A 22,255-nucleotide genomic window follows, 5' to 3' on the forward strand; every position below is an offset into this window, starting at 1 on the left:
TCTGGCCGCGAGGAAAGGGTACGGCCGCTGCCCGTCGTCACGACGACGACCGCACCGGACCCTCCTCGCCCACACTGCCGCGTAAACCACGTCGTAGGTCGTTGAATTTTTTTCCCTCCTCTTCCTCCTCCTTTTTCTACACAAACTACTTATATTTTCCCTTATTCTTCCCTGGTATTTTTCCTCCGTTTTCCACTCCTCAGCAGACGTCCGCTGACGACGCTCATCTCTTTTCTCCCGACAGACATTACTGCAAACTCTTTATTTTCCATTTCGCACTTCTCAGCCTGTATATTGTTGATTTGAGTTTGCCTGACGCCAGTGTATAATATATATATATATATATATAACTTCAAAGTCCACTGACAAACAGTAAATCAATTAACGGCTACCAAGAACCATTCATAAATTCATTGGTTCCTCTAGAAACGGCAATGTACATATTGTTTAATTTTTCCTATTATATTTACAAGACTGAATTAATATTAGGTACACTCTGACGTAACGTGCTGCAAATCTTCAAGGCACAATAAAAACAAAATAGCAAATAATGCTCGCAGAGTTTTCTCATCTACCAGTAAAAGACGGCAAGAGTAGGAGAAAAAATTATACGATGATCGTAAAAAAAACGTACTATTTTACAAATTAATTATGCGTACACAATACACGTACAGTGAACAGTGATCACTAAAAAAAACCCTATAAATATTTTGTAGTTTTTAAATGCTTGCGTACCATCTTTTATTGAAATTTTGTAAATATTTGGAAACCATTACTTAAATTGTATACTCCATGCCCAATGTACGGTCGGTCACCACTAATGCTGGCGGCAGAGGTTCGAATAATCAGGCTACCGTCGGTCTGGTTCATTTCAGACAGTACCAGACCGTAATTAGGTTTGGTTACAGGACCCGACTATAGTGATAATGTAGTATAAGGTTTAGTCATCAGTGTTGAGCAGTGAGCTCTGGTTATAAATTAATTATCGTTTATCGTACGTACGTAATTAAATCTCAATAATAATAAAAAAATTCATCTACGAGTAGTTCGACATGTTCGGTATAAACAATTGCTAAAACTATCTAAACTGTTTAAATAATTAACCACAAATTATACCTATAAAAATACTAACAAAAAAAAACTGAATGTTTTCTGCATAAAAAAGTATTCTACCTAATATATTGACCTTATAGGTATAGTGTACCTACCTATATACATATAGGTTTAATTGCATATTTTCTGATAACGCCTGACCCCCCTCCCACATCCTAACGCCTGTTTATAAGATGCTTTACATATAATTAAAGTTGGTCAAATTTCAAATTAACTAAAAGACTAATTATGAATGAAACAATTAGTCAGACGATTATATAAAAAAATGTAGGTATTTTATTTTATCTTTAGACATTATTATTATATATTACGTTCAATCTTAAAGATTTTAGATGTCTTTTCGGGCTTTTTCAAATTTTTTCTTAGTTAATTTACTATTAAATAACATGAGTCATATTTAAACTTAACGACTAACAATAATTATCAATTTTGTTATCACTTTTGTTATAATATTTTTTTTAAATAAAACTCATCTCAAATTAAGAATTTCTAATTTTTTACTATATTGACTATTTCTAATATATCACAAACTGGCAAGGATTGCATTTATTTGCTCATAATATACCTAAATATTACAGCGTATAAGTAAATACGTGTATTTAAAAAAAAGTCTGATAGGGGTAATACCAGTCTGCAGTCAGAACTGATGGCGTAATAACAGTCTAACATAACTTATACGTCGTATGTAATAACCTTACCTAACTAATATTTCCATTAAACATACAATGTCTTTGAACAATATCATTGTACAATAGGTCTGTACTGATAACATAATATTTTGATCATCATTTGTGTGTTTTTTAGGAACTTAAATTTTTCCCTGTCATTTTACATGCGTTTTTTGGTGACTGGTATTACCCCGCTATATGGGTAATGGCGATCACGTGTATCCCACGCTATATTTTTTTTTTATTCAAAACAGCGTTATTATAAAGTTTAAAAAATAATAACTTGTAAATTTCAAGTTTCGCCGTCGCTCAGACGGTAGCCATTATTGCTTTATTGCGAAGTTACCTAAAAATTATTATTCGGTTGGCAACACTGAATACCGACAACCGAGGCCGAGACACGTTTAGCGTCCGACTGTCGTCCAGCGGCACGGGAGACGCGGCGATGGCTCTGTCCACGGACACCTCGTCCTTAAAGAACAGGAACACATAGTTGTCGTTTGTCTTCACGCCGGTTTGCTTGTTGACGCCGTCGTAGACATTGACGAACGTGACCTCGCCGAACCTCTGAAACAGCGTCTTGAGCTGTCCGTACTTGACGAGCACGGGCACGCTGCCGATGAAAATCTGTCGGGGATTGTACTTGAGCGCTTGACCCGACATGAGACGCCGGACTTTGGTGATGTTGTTGATCAGCTTGATCTTGAGCAGCAACTGTTCGTATACCGTGCCCGTGGCCGCGGCCCACTGCTGGACGTCGCGGTAGCCCATGGAAACAGCCGCCGCCGCGGTCATGGGCTCGTCCTGCCGTCGTCGGAATCGGACGACAAGGATTGACAATCGGCGTACCAGAAGACGATTCGGACAGCGTTGCCGACTGCGGTCTGCACGCGTCCCCGCTGTCCGGCCGCAACATCAATATGTCGTTGGTGACGATAATCGTTTTCGAATCGATCACCAGAAAATGAGTGAAGGCGTACCAACGCCGTTGGCCGCGGTGATCGCCCGCTATGCCGTTCAGCGACGCCGTGCCGACCAGCAACACCAACACGTTGTCGCTGTCACCCGGCGAAGTGCCTACGGTGCACTGGCACGTTTCGATGGTGTGCACCCTAAGGGTTTTCCGGTCGAAAGCCAGTTCACGGTAACAGTCCAGTATGGACGGCGGACTGGCGACCGCGCGCCTTTGGCAGTACAACTGAGAGCGTTGGTCGTGGAACGTCGGCAAATTGACAGTTATTGCGAACGTTGCTGAACCGATTTCTTCACATTGAGTGCACGTTATTCATTTGACCGATGAAAATAACATTCTTACCGGTAAAAGGGCAATTTAAACACTACATTTTTTTTTTCATAAACGAATTGAAAGTATAATCTATAAACCATAAAACGTATAATACATGTAAGCCGTTTGACGAAGTCCAGCAAATCCAATTTACACAAATTTAAAAATATATTTATGGACATTTCCACAGTGAAATGTATTATTTATTTGCTAGCTTTTGTGTTTCCCACAACAGTCTCTGGACTTTTAGTTCCAAAGATATTTCAATTCCCGCTTAAGTGGCCGCAATTCCCCCACCTTGCCCTACGCAATAAGAGTATTATTTTATGGTTAAGGGTTGTAAATATACATTTCTTAACTATACAATATTTTCTTTGAATGATAATAACCATTGGTAAATGGTAATGGTTTAAAACATTTTTTATTTACATTAGTTATTTAGTTGACGCTATGCTGAGGAGTTATATATAATAGGCTAGTTATGGAGTTAATTTTAAACGTATTTCCGGTAATATCATGAATGGTCAATACTCAATATTGTTCAATTTTTCTTCAGACGTTGCGTCAGTTCGGCAAATAAGAATTATATTACAGGTACTTGTGGGCGGTGTCGAATATATTTATTATTTAAAGGGAGAAAGGGCTGGATGTGTACTTTTTCAACGTTTTTGGTATCGATAAATTGTCAATTATACTTTCTTTCGTACGTCCTACATAATATTATACACTATAAACAGTTACGTTATAACTTATATTATATTTTGTGCATTAATTGTATATCCGTTGAACGATCGTGCTTTCTCGATAAGAGTCTTCCATTTATAGGTGTACATAACTGACATAAATACATACAACATAATATATAAGTTTTTTTTTTTTTTAATACCGTCAACAAACGTTGTGTGTGTACCTACGAGAAAACTCGAGCGGAACGTGCAACTACAATAATTTGTAATATTACAAATATTTTATACATATATTTATATATATATAATAATAACATGCAAGTAATTGCCGGTGCCGATCGGGGCGCAGACAAACGCGCTGAGAAAAAAAAATGTGTGGCGCTCGCGAATTTTCCCATTCTTATAATAATGTACTTATCATATTGTGTATTATGTATTGCCGTTTTTTATTTTCATTGGCGAAATGCTATACTATCGCACATTGTGCGATCCGCGGCGTCGGCATTATTATTATTACTCATTATACACTTCGCAGGTTTATACACCGTGTATAGACACAGACTACAGACGCACGACACACATAATATGCAACAGTCTAGTTTTTAAATAGTATAATATCATATTAAACCGTACAATATAGTAATAATATTGTCTGTGTATTGCCTATATAGGTACACTGTGTTCGTGTGTAGGAGAGCGGCCTGCGTTGTCGTCTATCACTTCCTTGGCGCCAAATAACGAACCGCGGAAAACCGTGGAAAATCCACACCGACCGAGACGGCGTCTCGACGACTCTAACACGGTCTAGCGTGTGATTCTCTGTCGCTTTCGTTACACGTGCGCCCGTGCACCGTTATAATAGTATAATATATTATAACAATGGTCTTAGGCGACCGCCGTCGATTTTTCACACAATACCGATATTTATCTGGGACAATATCATATATATGGCTATGAGCTATTATCTTTCCTAGATATACTTGCGACATCCGCATACTCTATAATATCCATAATGGTGTGTGTGTGTACACGCGTTCGATTTTCCAGACGTGGTACTGTCGAACTGCTCAGAGTTTGTTCGAGGACAACCCTATGCCAGTTTTCATTATTCAGTACTTTCGACCAACGTATACTGCCGTATTATAAGAAAGTATATTGCGGTTTAACCGTTTACGAAAACATTGTATTTGGAAACCTTTTAGACGTGAAGTTCATTAAAGAGGTCAGCTGGCACACCTTGTACCTATACACATGACGACAATATAACAACAACGTTTGCCATATTTTAGATATTAGGTATATTTAAATAAATATCAACGGGTATTAAACTACAAAAAAAAAACCTTTTATTTAAAACGTTTCAACACGTCAATGTTCTTACGTGTATTTTATCTTAGAACTTAATAAAATTATATACTTACTTAACATATTTATGAGTATGGGACAGGTTTATGTAGTTATAATAAAACAAACTCAATATTGAGGTTGTAACCATTCAAATCGGTATAGTAAAAGGGTGTGGAAAGGCGGCAAGACCTTCTATAGGTTTGGTATAACAAAAAATTAGCCCTTTTACTGATCATTTCATAACTCTAATGGCGACAACATCGGCTTATATCAGCTTCAAAATGGCTCTACTTTGATTTCTATTACTACAAACTTGACAGTGTGATTACAAATTGAATAAAAGTGATTTTATTTTTTATAATGGTATTTTAATGGAAAAAAACATCAGAATTGTGAGACCTCTAAATATATTTTTTTGCCGACATTTTTCGAAGCTCCACTCGCGGTTCATCTCAAAAGAAAAGTAAACATTTTTTTCAACACAGCCTAATGTATACAAGCTTTATTCCTATCAACAAAAGTTCGGTTGACATCGTAGGTATAATCAAAACCATATAGCTGGTGCAATGAGATAACAAATATATTTCATGTTTCAATACTCTCAAAGTGTCTAACGTTAAACACGTTTTCTTAACATTAATTTGCAGTTTTCAGTCATTTTTACGCGCGTCCGCGATGGAATACTCGCGGGTTACTTTAGAATTGCAAATTAGTCGACTCGTGCAATAATTAGGCGAAGAGTTGACACCTTGAAAAATATTCCCAGTGTAAGCCGGGCCGAGTGTTCACAGAAAACAAGCCGCGAAGAGTGCGCGGTATAAACACGGGCGGCGGTGTATACGGGGCGCTGTCAGTGTAAATTGGGGTTGCCCGGTTGATTTACAGCGTCCGCCATACCCCTCCTTCCTCTCTCCCACAGGACTTCTAGCCCGTGTATATAGATATTATTATGGTGCTTATATTATATGGTCCTCGCGGTCCGCTGACGGTTTCCATAATTAAAATGTCATTCGAAACGGCAGCGGCGGGACAAGTACTAATATATCTGGTAGATGATGGAAAAAAAAAACCGCTCGTCATAATACAATATTATGTATAGTATATGTAATACACGTAAAACAACCGTATAACTGGCCTAATTGTTTTTTTTTTTTCAAATAAGCCGCGAAAACCTTTTTAGCCGTCGCCGCCGCCGCCTCCGTTTCAAATTATAAACCAATCGTCGAGTTTTTAATTTTAGCAACGCGCGGAAAGCAATAAAAATTAATAAAACAGCGCTAATAACAATAACAATATTGGCACCTATACGCGAGAGGCGGGAACAGGTTGAACAAACTTTTCGGTTCGCCGATACCGGTAATAGCTAGTTAGTAAAAAAAAAAAACCAAATAACACATGCTCTATATATATATATCTATATAGTCGCCTGGAAAAAAGTAATCACGCTTTGGAAGTATTGTATAATTATTTTAACAATATGATATTTTTTGTTACACTATGGTTAAAATTTGTTCTTGCTACCTTAATTTTATTCTTTTATTTATGGCGAAAAAAACAATACCCTTTAAAACTTTATACTCGTTCGAGCATGATGTTAAACAACTTAAATTAGACCGGTTTGCCGATATGTGTAAGAACGTGTGTGAATTTATGTACATATAGGTAGGTAATGCGTTCGATTTAATTGTGCGGAAAATTAGAACCACCTAATTGCACTACGCCGTCTAATCTGGACCGGTTGTCGTTATGATGTTATTATACACAGTTGTGCCGGACAAATAGCAAATCTTTTTTTTATTTCAGTCGGTAAAGTACTTTAATCTTTTTTTTTTTTGTGTCGACGACGACTATAAAAAAAATGTATATAAGACAATATTATCATAACGTATGTTGCGATTTATAACCCATTGGCCAAAGATTTTTTAACATTGGACATTTTTCTACGGTCTTGTTTTATGTGCAACAAAATCTTGAAAAATTAATCATTGGTCAAAAGGGCGTAAGGCGTAAATAAATTAAATAATTAAATAATAATAAAAGTTAATCATTTCTTTACTAGATGTAATCACAAGTGTTGCTCAAGTTTTTTCCTGGTGACCTTGAACTTCCAAACACAATTAGGGTTTTCACGAAATTTTGAATTTATGATCACCACACCCGCCCACGCAGTATAAAATATCTACTTGCCTCGTACAAATAAGTTATAAATCGTATTATTTATATAATGTCGACGGTTACCATAGTTTGATCGCTGTAATATATTATTATACCTTTTCAGTACGGTATCTTAGTGTTAAATAATAATCGTTTAGGTTTGTATGTGTCAGGCTGTCGTAAAAAAGAGTGAAAAATTTCTAGGCCTTAAGCCTCAGTGTCGACCTCCTTTGCTTTTTAACTGAACACCTTTCAACGTACTCAACCGTTGTACAAGTGAATTTTTTTGAAGACTGCTAAACCAATTCCTACGTTTGATGAAAGCGCAAAATTATCCCAAAACCCACTTAAAATCACTACACTTGAAAAACGAAGGAAGATTGCGGATAGGAGATTTCTTGGTGGTTCATTATGTCTGGAATTATCGATTCCCAGATACTCTTGGCCTGAATTGGTATTCGAGTTCTGAGGTGTAATTCTCGACCATCATGGTTCATCTTATCTAGCTCCAGTTGCAAGTTGATTTTTACGGGATAGCAAAGTTGAAGAAGGGCCATGTATCCAACAAATGCCAATACAGGGGAAACGACACGATTACTGTGAATTATTACTATACTGTATGTGTTAGAAAAAAAAACAAAATATATTTTAGATTATTGTAATACATCCATTGTAATAAAAAAGCCGCAAGGCGTTTACATTTTATGAAATAAAAAATATTGTCGCGGGCTTTTTTGGGGATTTCAACGTCCACGAAACGGAAACACGTGTTGAAATTTGTTGTGCGTTAATTAACACACACACACAATGATTACATTGCATTACTCGAGGCGCCTGTAGATGTGTTTTACATGTGAAAAACGTGTCTTGGTTTTTTCCGTCGATCGTTGCCGCGGTTAAACGACACGTGACCGACGAACAGACCCGTATAGTATAATTTATAAGCTCACCGTACGACGGTGTATGTGCGCGCGTTGTTTGACAAACGGTCCCGTCAACCGCCCGTTGACAGTTCCATCGTGCCGTAGACCCATCCCTTGGCCTCTCTTCGTCTCCATACCGCCATTGTGTACACGGTCCATTTACATAAGTTCGTCAACTTCCTACACACACACACACACCATAGCGCGTTAGATACGTTTACGGACACTAATTATTACGGTTTCCTGTCATGTCGAGATCGTCATTATAAATTATTAACACATAATATATTATAACGTGCGAGCCATTGCACGGTGTATAGGAGTGCGGAGACGGGACACGCGTTATTAAAACATCTCCACCAAGTCGTCTAAACTCCGCCGAGACATGGGAATTCCGAAAAAAAGAAACACTCACAATGCTAAGGACAAATTTTTACTTTTACGCGTCATGTGTGGGTAAAGAAAAAATAAACTTCCCGCTTTGTTAAAATTAAATACCTGCTAGTTGCGACGTTCCACACAACGGCCGTGTAAACGTAGCGTCGTCTATGATATTGGGTAGTCGAGTAAAAAAAAAAAAAGGTATAATATTAGTTGAATTTTCTTAATTGGACATATGCTGCGCCATAACAGTCTACTTAGCAGGACAATAGAAGGTGCCATTGAAGGGAATAACAGCAGAGGGCGACCGCCACTGGACTACATTAGTCAAATAGTTAGAGATATGGACTGCGGATCTTATTGCCAATTAAAAAGGAAAGCTGAGAAGCGTCAGGAGTGGAAAATTGCTGCCAACCAGCCTTTGGGCTGCTAACAAAAAAAAAATTGTTTTTAGAGGATAACCTCGGTTTTACGAGTTTCGGCTGTACGATTAATATAGTTGAAGTTTGAACAAAATCATCACTAAAGTGATACAAATAATTGAAACCCATAGGCGCAATTTCAATTTTTAACTTGGGGGGGGGGGCTAGACAATTTTTTAAAATATATATATAAGTAAATATATTTTTGTATTTCAAAATTGTATAACTAACCTAATTTTTTTGGGGGGGGCTAAGCCCACCCTAGCCCCCCCCCCTATTTGCGCCTATGTTGAAACCATTTTGACATTAATAATAATAACAGTAGCCACCGTCCTAAATTTTAAACTTTAATAACTTTAAAAGTAATGATTCAAACTGGCTTTCGACTAAGTAAACATTTTCAGCAAGTTATTCTTAATTTTAAAAAAACATACAAGTTTCAAAAGATACACTCCCTCCCCTCCTATAATCTGGCTTCTGATAGAAAAAAAACTTGAAATTATTATTGTTTTATAAAAATGAAAAATGTTTCGGTCATTTTTTTTTTAAATTTAGGTAGTATATCATAAGAAAATTAGGTGTAATATGAAATTCTGATTACCATTTATAAAAAATAAATTATTAATATATTACACACACGCACACGCATTAAAACTAAAACAAATTCTAAGTAGTACTAAATCATATACATCTGAGATGTGCATTTTAACTACCGAGTTGCTAATTAAAGACGACGTTATTATTTCCGACAGTTGTCACAACAAAACAATGTAAAGAAGGGTTGACTTGATTGACGGGATTTTTAATTTTGTTCAAAACGTCAGCAACTGTTGAGTGTTCATAATATTATATCATTTTGACGAGATGGACGGAGAGAAATGCGTCGTGCTGTTTTGCCGCCTATATAATGGAAACTCATTTTAAATCTAGCGCTATGTATTTTTAAACGCTCAATATCGTACTAATAATAATTTGCTTCGACTATACATTTAATTCATACTAGTATATACTTTCGCCTGACAGTATATGAATCGTTTATAATTATATTTTAGGATCACCCGGCTTAACGTTCTTCTAAGTGATATTTTGATTAATATTATATAGCTTTTATAATCTTACACGGGATAGGAAGTTGCTTTAAATGGCTATCTATAAATATAAATCCTAATTTTTAGATAACAAGTTTAAGGAAAAAATAACGTTTCACAATAATTGATCAACTACTAATTAAAAACATTTTATCGACATACCCTATAGTTCAAAGTCTCTCTTTCTCAAAAAGCTAATAAAAACTATTGTTTTTCAAAGTTGGTAAAGCTGTGCGTATAAAGCTACAGGTACGGTTTTTTCTATAAAAAAGTTTACAATATTGAGGTTGTATTGCATTAATTAAACAACAAATAACATACTTAATTGAACGCATATATTTATAAATTATAGAATAATAAAAAAAAACGATTATGCGACCATTTACTGAGACGGTCGTACAAGCACAAGTATTGTATTATTATATTGTGTATAATATTATTATGTCTTTGTAAATTAAATAGTAATCAACTCGCGCACTTACAAGATACTTCCAGTAAATCATGACATTAAGGACAGGTTGTCGGTGAACGAACGCAGCCAAACTCCAAAGATAAATCATATTTGGTTTAATATGAAATTGTACACACACACACACTTTACTGACATCGAATAATAGGTAATAATAATATTATTATTATTATTATTATTATTATATGATATGAGTGTGTAGTGTGCGCAATTAGACGAAGTGAAAACGTGTGCGCAACACGCCTACCTATCACCATTCATATAACGCACAATCATCAGTTTAATAATAATATTATGGTTTACGGTCAACGCCATTTGCGGATCATGACGACCTGTCAGTCACTCGTCTGTGAACAAAATATGATATCTTGATATCACTATAATATTACTGAACCGGTATTAAACTTTTGTCGGTAACATTAAAACGACAAACCGAATAGACTGTATTTGTAATTAGTAGAATTGTATTTTTTTATGTTATATAGATTTTGCATAATACATGTTTATATTTATATTAATATTTATGTGTTGTTTTTTTTTTAATTATTATTATTTTTAACTATTTTTTTTATAAATAAATGTCATTTTAAAAATATGATTAGGTTTTTGATTCCTATTTATAATTTAAGACCTTTTTTGCCCAATTGCACATGGTATACCTGTTTAAATTAATCCGACGTATTATTTATTTATTCCTCCATTTTAAATAATATTACATTTAATATAAAACAAGTATAGTGGGGTCAAGCCATAGCGGTGACGAAGAATATTGTGGGGAAGGTCACAGATCTACAGAAAATATTATAACTGAAAATTATAAAATCACTTTCAAATAACCGCTTCGATACCTAAAAATACAGATACCAACAAAGACAATGTAATGAATATATTAAATATATGCTTAAAATAGTATTTTTAGTATTAGGGTTGATCGTTTGTCTATAATAATTTGTTGTCGTTATTTCCCAAATATTTCGTAATTAACAACATAATACAACTATTTTTCAAATACCTGTTGTTTCATTCTTACATATGCATAACCACCTAGAAATTTACAAAAACCAAAGTGTAAGTTTCCCACTTTTTTTAGTTTTTTCTTAAAAAAAGTTTGACAACAGAATATACACTCATTATACTAATTCAGATACTAATTATAATATGTTGTGCTGCTATCTAATGCCATACAGATGCTATAACGGATTTTTAATGTTGAGTCAATATCTATAATTATTACAACAACATAACTACAAACAACTAACACTTTTTTCTATCTTCAATCTTATCTAATATAACTTGGCCTAAAGATGCAAGCTATTTATTAAGTTTGCCAAGCATTCAATATAAAGCATAACATTTAATTTATAAGTTAAAATTATGTTTTTATCTAATATCAATACTTTGATCTTATTATAAATTTTGTATAATTCCTTTACGAAAAACAAAATTACTTAAAATATTGTCCCTCGTCTACATGCAGACAAGGAAATCGATTTATTTATATTAGGAATTGACCTTTGTGTCTCATAGATTGACTAATAGTTGCATTATTAAACGTTAACTAATTAGACACTGTAATTATCGACTGCACATTGCAGCTATGATTTAAATTAATTCGATTAGTAAGTTTAAGTACTATACAATTAAAATAAACTAAAAACAATTAGGTATTGTATATATTATTGCATTGTATGTATATTTGGACAAAAGTTGAAACATCGAATAACAATAATTGTTATTATCGCGTGTACTTGTATATTTGAAGTTTTCAAGGCCTCATAGAAGTCAAGAAGTTTAGCAGCACTTTTGCCTCGTTGATCAACGCCACCGCCTGAATCCTGAGTTCGTGACGTAGTCCGTCCACGGCCAAAAGGGGCTGATAGTAAGTGATAAGGTTTTCGACGAACGCCACTGCCACTGCCACGTGTTCCTTGCGGCCTATCAACGGCACCGGCGCGTCCGGCTGCACAGACTTGTAGTAATACCGCATGGCCGCCCGGTTCTCGAACATCCTGTCCAAGTGGTCGGCACAGCTGCCCCACAGGTAACCGTCCTCGTCCAACACCGTCGGGGGATAGTACCATGTGCCCGACATCTCTGCCGTCCTGCCGGCCAGATGAATGTGATCTCGTAACAGATTCATTGTAGACGACGCGAAAAACAACCGTTTAAACCGACATTAATCGGTCTAATCGACATATAAAAAAGAAAGAAATCGAAATTTGATTTAAGACGATAGTGTGTTTAATTTATCAGTTCTCGTCTTCGTGTTCATCGGCACGATCGTATCAGCTGCTGTGCTCGGTCATCCGCCATCGATGGTTATCGGTGCGTCGGCAAAACAAACGATTGTTTCAACGATTGCCTACGAGCTGGACGTATACCAATATGGCCGTCGGCGTGTGACCGCAAAGTCCAAAGAGCTTTGTTATAATTGTTTGTATACAACCACAGTACGGGTAGTATTAACTATTGTATAAATTATATGACAGCCCCGTGAAGATGGCCACGGGGAAATGATAAGTTTCGATAAAATAAACGTGTTTTTAAAAACTTACATTACAACAGACATCAGTGTAGCATCTCAAAAATGGTCGATTTTGGGTTAAACGTTAATTCTTATGGTAAAAATCATGTTTTTTTACGGTGAACTAGTATATAACGAGTCAAACTGTTATATAAACTGTAATAACTGTAATATAAAATAACAATGGTTTTATCATGTAACTAGGTATATGGAAAATAATAAAATCTTAATATGCAATATCTCGAAACGTGTTTTTTGAGTTTGTACACTAATAATCTGATAGGGCGATAAGTCAACTCTAACAAAACCTATAAACCACCTAACGTTAACTCCGACAATTAAATTAGGAAAAAAAATTACTATGTCAATATCAAACTAAAATACATGAAATCATAAAATATAATTATTTCTTACATTTTTGTTTTTTATCTTTTAAAAATGATTGATTGCATTTATTATAGTCTTTCCTGCGTTTCTATTATCTTATAGTTTATTTATTTAAAGTTAACATAATTCCTTGACATCTAATCCCTATTTCAGAACTCCTAATTTATATTCATATATAATATTTTGAATATCGACACCAAAAAGTGTTGTTAAATTTATATTAAGATAAAAATATCTATTCAACTTTGAATGAAATAGCTTGAGTGCGTTTTTTTTTCAATTTCTTGGAAAGACTAGAAGCAAAAACGTTAAACTAAATGTTCAGTCAGCAATATCATTAATTCGGTAAAGTCAAGTACAAAATGTTGAATTACTAACCGCATCTATCCTACCTATACTTTACAAGAAGATATTATGTTGTACAATAATATCTCATATGAAATGGACTACAGACAATAGTTTTGTTATTTATTATTACTTGAGTTATGAGTACTAAATACAATACTGCTTTCGGGCTAAACTGACATTTATACAGCAAGTACTTGTGTATTGTCAATCGAGTATTTTTAGTTTCTATACGAACTTTTGTATTTTATATATAAAAAATAAAAGAAGTATCCACAGATTAACGTAAACTATTCGGCTACCGCTTCCTAATGAAATGCATAAGACAATCGTCTGACGTTGCCCCTTCTAGACCTCAGAAGCAATTATAACAATTTTAAACATTTAACTCTCTCACGGTGTTCTCCGCGAGTACCTAATGATAGCCTTGTGGGCGTGTTCTCGCCCTTACTTCATAATATACCGTGCATACGTGTACATACGTCATGTGCATGTGTGTGTATATGTAATAATAAACGGAAAAAAGCGGTATGAAAACAATAGACCCGGGAATATTAAATGTAGTTTTCTCTCCGCCTCTCCACGATAGCCACGTCGGGGTCACGGGCGGCCGCCGTGTGCTCTACCCAATACCTATACAGTATACATAATATTATTACAATATGTGGCTGCTGCTACCTACTAAAATTTGATTTATCGGTTTAGGTAATGTTGCGTTCTTTTTTATCTTGATTTCTATCTGGAAAATAACAAAACCTCAACTTCCACGCTGTATATACCGCGACTATGCCCAAAGCCGAAGTTTCGCCGTCACGAGTTCCAGACGTGTCTATACGGTTTCATTATTGTTATTATTATTATCATTTGTCAATTTTTGTTTTAACAATCGGTTTAAAAACATATAATAACATATTCTTATTTACACGCGTTACGTCCTACTGGCTATAAAATGCACACCAACTGTTATTATAATTTAACATGCGAAATTCAACCACGAGGTCAGTTCATAAGCTGCACGGACGAATGAAATTACTCCAGGACAGGTTATCCCGCAATTTTCGCTGCGGTCAGTGGTCAAAATGTATTTTAACTTGGATTTGAAGTCGAGAAGGTATTTATAGTATAACGGTGTTGTGTAATTATTTTTTTATTGTTCGGTTCAGCTTGAAATGCAAGAAAAAATGTACATAACTCATTGAGAGTAGGTACGAATAAAAAGTATGTGAAGACATTCAACTCAAGTCTCGAAAAAGTCGTTCAGGGTGGTCAAGTCGATCCTGGTCAATGTTGGCATTATAACTTTTTTTAGAGTCTGGTAGATTAAAAACTTGGTTAAATCAACTTTAATTTAGTGAACCTAAAGTTAAGTAGAGCCAACTGTATAAAGTGTTGTCACTATAATTTAATAATTAAAAAAAAAAATTAAAAGTTAAAACGCAAGTTTTAATTAAAAAAACAAAACAAAAAAAATTGTATTTGTCGAGTTATAAGTGCTTGGGTAGATTTTTTTTTTTTTATAGTGGTTGAAGGCGGTGACCAAAGGACCGGTTGTTCCGCCACAGCCACTGCAGCAGAAAAAGAAGCAAACACACACACATACACACACTGCAACGTTTAAGGTAGCGTCTTCGTCCTAAGCGGTTCCGCAGCTTAGTCACGCCTACCTCGTGGGTAACTCCTCGTGTATAATAATAATAATGATGATGATGATGATGATGATGATGATGATAATAATAACCTACTACTCTAATCGTAATTAACAGGTCGCTTCTCTCTGTCACGTTTCTCGTTCTCTCTCAGTCTTGCCCTCTGCAGACAGGTGCTATACGGGGTCCGCGCATATAAAGCGTGTCCGGGGAACGGACGGATGGCAACCGCCGCCGCCGCAGAGTAAAACGAATATTATACATGTATTGTATAATATAATGTATATACATATATTATAATATATCTTATACGCGCGTTAACGCCCCCCATACAATACTTCCCATGCATACGGTAGACCGCTATTATAATAGTGAAGACGTGCTTACCGGTGGATTGCTTTTTTTTTTATGCTCTCCGTCTCTTGTTTTTCTTTCTTTCTTTCTTTCTCAGAGTAACGTCTACTCTGCTCGAAGCAGCAGCAAGGCAATGGTCGTCGGGGCACGGTAAAGAAGGAGGAGGCGGTCATGCACTCGTCGCCGGGGTCTTAGCCTCGGCGTCTCACGGGTATATTATTGTAAACGACACGACGCGAACGTGTAATTAAACTTGGCCGACTCCTCTTTCTGGAGATTTGTGTAAATGCACTATAAATATATTATTATTATGCGCGCAGTGCATATGGATAGTCCCATATTTAGATATTAGGCGCCCGGGGGCCTTGTTCGTTTTTCTTCTTCTGCCGGACATTTCGTTTACCACCGACATGCGACTCGAAGGTGTGTATAGAGATTTTCCTGTACCTCCTCCTCCTCCCAAACAAATTAAACGTTGTGTCCAACTATCATATACATAATACATATTATGTACGAGTGTTTGAGAACAACAGAAAACCGGTGGGCCGGGGGAAAAAAATGACAACCGTAACATATAATTATAGTTACAAAATGTCAAAATGGCGGTTCGAAAGAAAAGTAATAATATATTATGTATTTCTTAACCGGGCCTCCTCACAATAGAGGGTGGGGGGGTGCTAGCCGCAGTTAACTAAAATATTGTACTCGGAGATCAGATGTGGGCATTGTACTTTTCTATACATGTATCAACCTTGTTGATGCATTGATACAAAATTGATTTTTCCTTACATTTATAAGTTGTTTAATATTTTTTTTTATTGATATAAATCATTGTTATACGTTACAATATAAATTACAATTATTAACGTTTTGATTAATTTACCCCATTAAGCATGCTTGTGGCGGGGTAAATGAGTTACTGAGTGTTAATACATAATCAGTAATATAATATTAGTAAATATAACATAATTATTTATCAGGTAACTAGTTTAATTTTAGCTTCGATACGGAACTTAGGCCTTAGAAAATATTGTTTTTACAATGATGCGTTTTTATTTTTAATTATTATAATTATTATTTGTTTGTATCGATATGGCCGATTAATATCTAATTACTCATTATCATTAAGATGATATATAAGATGCATTAAAAAAAAAAAAAACATATTTAATTTTTATGGTCGATTTGTACGACACTACAGTGAACAGATACTAGTAAAGACATCAAACGTTTTGTAATTATGTCTAGACTCTAGACATATAATACAATTGTACTTATTTGTCTGACCAAGTATATTTTGGGTTACATTTATTAACTATAAACACCTATGTAATATAAGTTCATATTTATACACGCATATATATATTTGAGAAATCGTTAAGATTATTACAGTTTTCTAAAATCCTACTCTACAAACATAGTAGGTCTTAAGTTACATCCTGTGTGATAATATTTCTATTTCTTTTGACGTTTTCGCTTGGTAATTCAACGGTTATTATAAAGAAGTACAAAAGATAACACATAAGAAGTGTTTTAATGGTTTTATTAACGCATCACCCACACATACCACAATGCTATCTTGTTTAGTGTGCAGAACGACCAATACACGGCCGATGGTGTAATTGTATAAGATGTATAGTGATATCCAGTATACATCTTATTGTGTATAGTAATATAGTCATTTACACAGATAACAGGTGGTCTTTTGTAAATTGTAATAGTGTTAACATTTTAATAGAATATCGTCCCGGGCCGTGTGAATAAATAATAATTCTATTAATGCGCGAGAAAAAAGATTGGCAAAAGATTATAATAAAAGTAAAGTGATCGATAACTGCATTAAAAAAATATATATAGCTGTATACAAATCATAATGGACAATAATGTAACATATTGAAAACGTTTTAATAAATGATGCAACATGCTCAATCGTTAATTTGGATAATATGTTAACGCAAAGTAGCCGGTCAATTGATAATTTTTTTTAAATTGAAAATTAAAATTGTTTTCTAATTTTTACATGGCATATTTGGTTTCAAATATCTATATTTTGGACGCTGCTGAACCTAAATGGATTTGATTGAAATAGCAATTAATTATCAGAATGTACTTAATATTTCTATTTTACATTTCTTCTGATTAAAAGTAAAAAATAAAGCCGATGTAGATATTACCCATCTAAATTTCATATTTTCATAAATAGGTTTATGTATTATTTATTTATATTATAGATTTTCGATAATGTTTTGAAAACTGTAGAGTACTTAAAATGTAATCGAGGGGAAACGGGAACACTAAAGTGTCGATGGAGTATTGAAGGAAAAAATGCGATTACGATCTTGTTTAGAAAGTCACATTTCGAGTATTTTATTATTCAATTTTTTTTATTTATTTTTTACCAAAGCGTTTACTGTCACCACCTATGGTGCGACGTTAATGCAGTCGTCGAGTGCTGTCGTTTAACATGACAACATGGTACAAACAAAATACACATTGTACGCGCAAAACAATACAAAATGCTTTGTATTGTGTACGCATAATGTAGCCGAAAGGGTGCAAAGCAAAAGGGGTAAAATGCACGCAAAATATAATATAATATAGCTGAACATAATGTGGTATTTTTATCTGCGTTCAGTGTTATTGTTGCAGCGTCCCGCGCCGTTATCCCTTATTTTATACAAATGATAAACGCTATTATATTTAGAACGCGCTGGAATAAGAAACAAATAAAATACCAAGTCTAATAAATTATCAGCTAATGGGAAAGGATGAGTGTGGTAGTGTTGTATTGGTCTGTAAACTGCATTATACCGAAATCCTGTAGCAAAGAGAACGCTTTAGAGAGGCCTACAATAGCTAGAAAGATCTTATTTGGGCCATGGTGCGCTTATTTCTAGGTGCTGATTTTAGTCACACTGATAACTTATATTGTTAATTAAATATTATATAATTTATCAGTGGTAGGATAAGAAAATTTGGTATACCTACCTATCTTTTTTCCAAATTAGTGTCAATACTAAAATTTTAAAACTTATTTTGTGGTTTTCTATAAATATTATTAAAAAAATGTATGATACTAGGCACTAGCAACTTAAAACTGAAACAAAAATTGACTTTTGGTTTACAGTATATATTATGAATTATGTTGAGTACAAAGAGGGGGAAAAGGAGATTTAAAAAAAATTACAAAAGGTGACATATTAACTTCTACTATCTTACCACGTATTTATAATTCAAAATTTATACCGGGCCTTACTAAATATATAGTATTTTAGATAAAACTTATAATTAAGTTAATAATATATACTTAATATTCTGTTATGTTATCTCAATTAATACAGTCGAAAATTTTATGTATTCAGTAAAGTTAACAATAAAATAAGGCTGACACATATATAGATATTATTGTCGTTGTAAATTAAATATTGTCTTAGTGGAAAAAATATACTCTATACTGACAAGATTTTAAAAAGACAGAAAAAAAAATTTGGTTGTATCTATAAAAAGAAATTGATTGATTAAGTGAAAAAAGTAATTATACAGTTCACTCTGGCAAATTGTGTAAACTAAAATATTAAACTCGACTATAAAATAAAATAAAAATTGTCTATTTTGTCCCAGTGAAATAAAAAAACTCGTATTAATAAACATTTTTGTTTCGTTTTTTTACTAAACTCTTTTTAAATTAAAAAAACGGCCACTGTAGAGTTATTTTTTTTATAACCAGTTGAACATTTATCGAAGGAAAACCCCGGAAGAGCCTCTTGTGAGATTCGGTTTTAAGTTTTAATAACTTAGGTTCACAGACCAAGACACAGTGCGCACTGTAGAAGGTACATGGAAGTTATTAGGTAGCGATTATTTTGCATTCCACGGTATTTTTGGGTTAACGACCGTACCTGTACTCCGGCGGTGTCCTAGTCGTCGAGCAAAAATCGTGCGGTAAAAAAACAAAATCAATGATTATTAAGTTTATACAAATTCGCCACGTTGTTCGTTTTGCGTGTCACCATCTCTCGTTGTAAGCACAGGCTCTGGACACTGATAAAAATGAACACTGGGAAGACAGTGTTCACACATTAACGAAGCGGCCATGTTCTAAACCTGCTATAATCATAATTAAATTATATCCTTACACGTTATTATTTTTTTGTTGTGTATAGTTGCAATTTATTGTATTATAACCTGCTATAATTGTGATTATAGCCGGTTTAGATGACATTACCACGTCGACACGTTAAGAGGACTGCATGCGGTAGGTTTTTTTAGTCAAAACACATAATTTTTATTCCATTGCACAGACCGAACCAGTGATCCGATAAGCAATCTAAAAACAGATTTGAATTCGCCATGAAGTTTACTTATGATCGGTCAGGGTACTTTTTCAATTTTTTATTTTAACCCTCTCCAAATTTGATTTTTAAATTTTTAATTTAATATAATGTTCAAACCTGTTTTATACGTAGTTGGAATAAGATATCAGAAAAGTACCCTGACCGATCATAAGTAAACTGTATGGTGAACTCAAATCTGTTTTCAGATTACTTATCGGATCACTTGTTCAGCTTGTGCGATGGAACAAAAACTGTATGTCATGTTAACTAAAATGGTTTTTACTCATAACGGAATAATTTAAATTAAAAATAATACCATGAAGCTTATACAAATTAACCGTTGAATTAATTGACATATTCGAAATTTATTAAAACCACTTTTTTCTTAAATATTGCCAATACAAAACTCCTTAAAAACCAACCGCATGCAATCCCCTTAACACAAATCGAAAGTGTTTAGGCTCGCTTGGCTAAATTATGTTTTTCGTTTTAGGCACTGTAAAAACCTTTTCTCTAATCCTTTCTGTCGTTGCACGAAAGCGGGCTTCAGTTTGATACATAAATTATAATAATATAATTATTTATATGTATATTCATAATATTATAATGCAGGGGAAACCGAAGCGGTGAGTTTGATCGACAGTTGGCGAAACATTACCGGCGGAGACGTCAAGCTGTGAACGCATCTGTTGCGGCGCGTTATCACCCGTGTACGCGCGCACACACACACACACACGACAAAGCTGCTGCGACGCCCACGACAAACACACAGCCTTATGTATTTTATAAATACAACAACAATAATGATATATCCGTACAAGCTGCCGGACGGATGGTTAAAGTCGCCGGACCCCCACACGTATGAACGCGTTGCCACCCGCTGCGGGTACGACGTGGCAGTTACCCGGAAACGCGTTTTCGGCCAATTACCCGCCCCACAGCCCCCACTGGGGAGAAGACGCCTGCTGAGAGCACATGTAAATATCCGCAGAGCATAATACATTTTGTCCACTCCAACCCCGTCCATCCACCTTTGCTCACCCCTGTCATCTCGGTAAAACACAATAATAAAATAATAATATACCGCTGAATTTATCTGTCTTTCAGGTGTCGACAAAACTTCGAAAAATTCCTTTGACTTGTGAGTACCTATCTCAAAAACAAGGATCAAAAGTGTTCTAGAACTTTTCAAAAAGTTTAATTTTAGATTTGATGCGAAGATGCGCTATTTTAATAGTTATCATTGAAACAGTCACTCAAATATTATTAAAAATAAAAATTCCGTTAAAACTCTTATAAATAAATGTTGTAGAATAACAGTTTAACAGGAACTTGATAAACAATTTAAAATTATGAGTTATTTGAGAAGCAAGAATTTTTAAAAATACGACAGTATAACATATTTTATTTCAATTATTATTATAGGTATACACTATAAAATAGTATACTATAGTGTATATATTTTTTTATAAGTAATATTATTTTTGAAATGTTTAATTTGTTTTTGCACAATTTATCTGTTATCAGGTATTTTTGGGCATCAAATATAAATAAAAAATTAAGCAAACCGCGAGGCCAGTAAAATGTAAAAATACCATCATATTCAGGTTGAAAAAAAATTAATATGAAAAAAAGACTTTAGCCTTAAATTTAATTTAATATGCTAGTAAGACATCTTTTATTGTAAACAAAAAGTACATTTTTTTGCTAAATAAAAATGTGTATACTTTTTTAACTGAATTTATAAGTTTATAGAAGAATCGTTTAAGTTTTAAACTTCAATCTGCCTTTGTCCCTCCAAATAATTTGACATTTGGGCAGTATTTTAATCACTTTCATATTTTTTAATAAACCCTGAAATGACCACCTCGAACTGCTGATTTTTACTGTACTGTTCGTTTAAAGATGATTAAGGTGATATAGGTAATAGAAGTAGATTTAAAGATTTGCAATACATTGGAAAGTACTGTTTGGCACCCAATCACCATTCATTTAATTTCATATAATAAGATGTAAAAAAAACTTCATTAAAACAATTTAACGCTCCATTTTAACATCTTATCTGTCTATTTATTTGCTGTTGGTTTAAAGATAAATGTATTCTGATCATACATCAATATGTAGGTGCT

At 34.3% G+C, this 22,255-nt stretch overlaps 1 protein-coding gene across 1 annotated transcript; it reads right to left on the reverse strand.

Moving 5' to 3' along the window:
- Window positions 1–12,301: 12,301 nt before the first annotated feature.
- Window positions 12,302–12,761, reverse strand: LOC126846070 (uncharacterized). Its single transcript, XM_050585188.1, has one exon. The coding sequence runs from the start codon at window positions 12,674–12,676 to the stop codon at window positions 12,302–12,304; it is 375 nt and encodes a 124-aa protein (XP_050441145.1). The 5' UTR covers window positions 12,677–12,761.
- Between the last annotated feature and the right edge of the window lie 9,494 nt (window positions 12,762–22,255).

The sequence above is a fragment of the Adelges cooleyi genome, unplaced genomic scaffold (assembly GCF_023614345.1).
Source record: "Adelges cooleyi isolate 19-005CV unplaced genomic scaffold, UGA_ACOO_1.1 ACOO_flye_CR_arks_rails_tigmint_CR_PRNA_9, whole genome shotgun sequence".
Taxonomy (NCBI): Eukaryota; Metazoa; Arthropoda; class Insecta; order Hemiptera; family Adelgidae; genus Adelges; species Adelges cooleyi.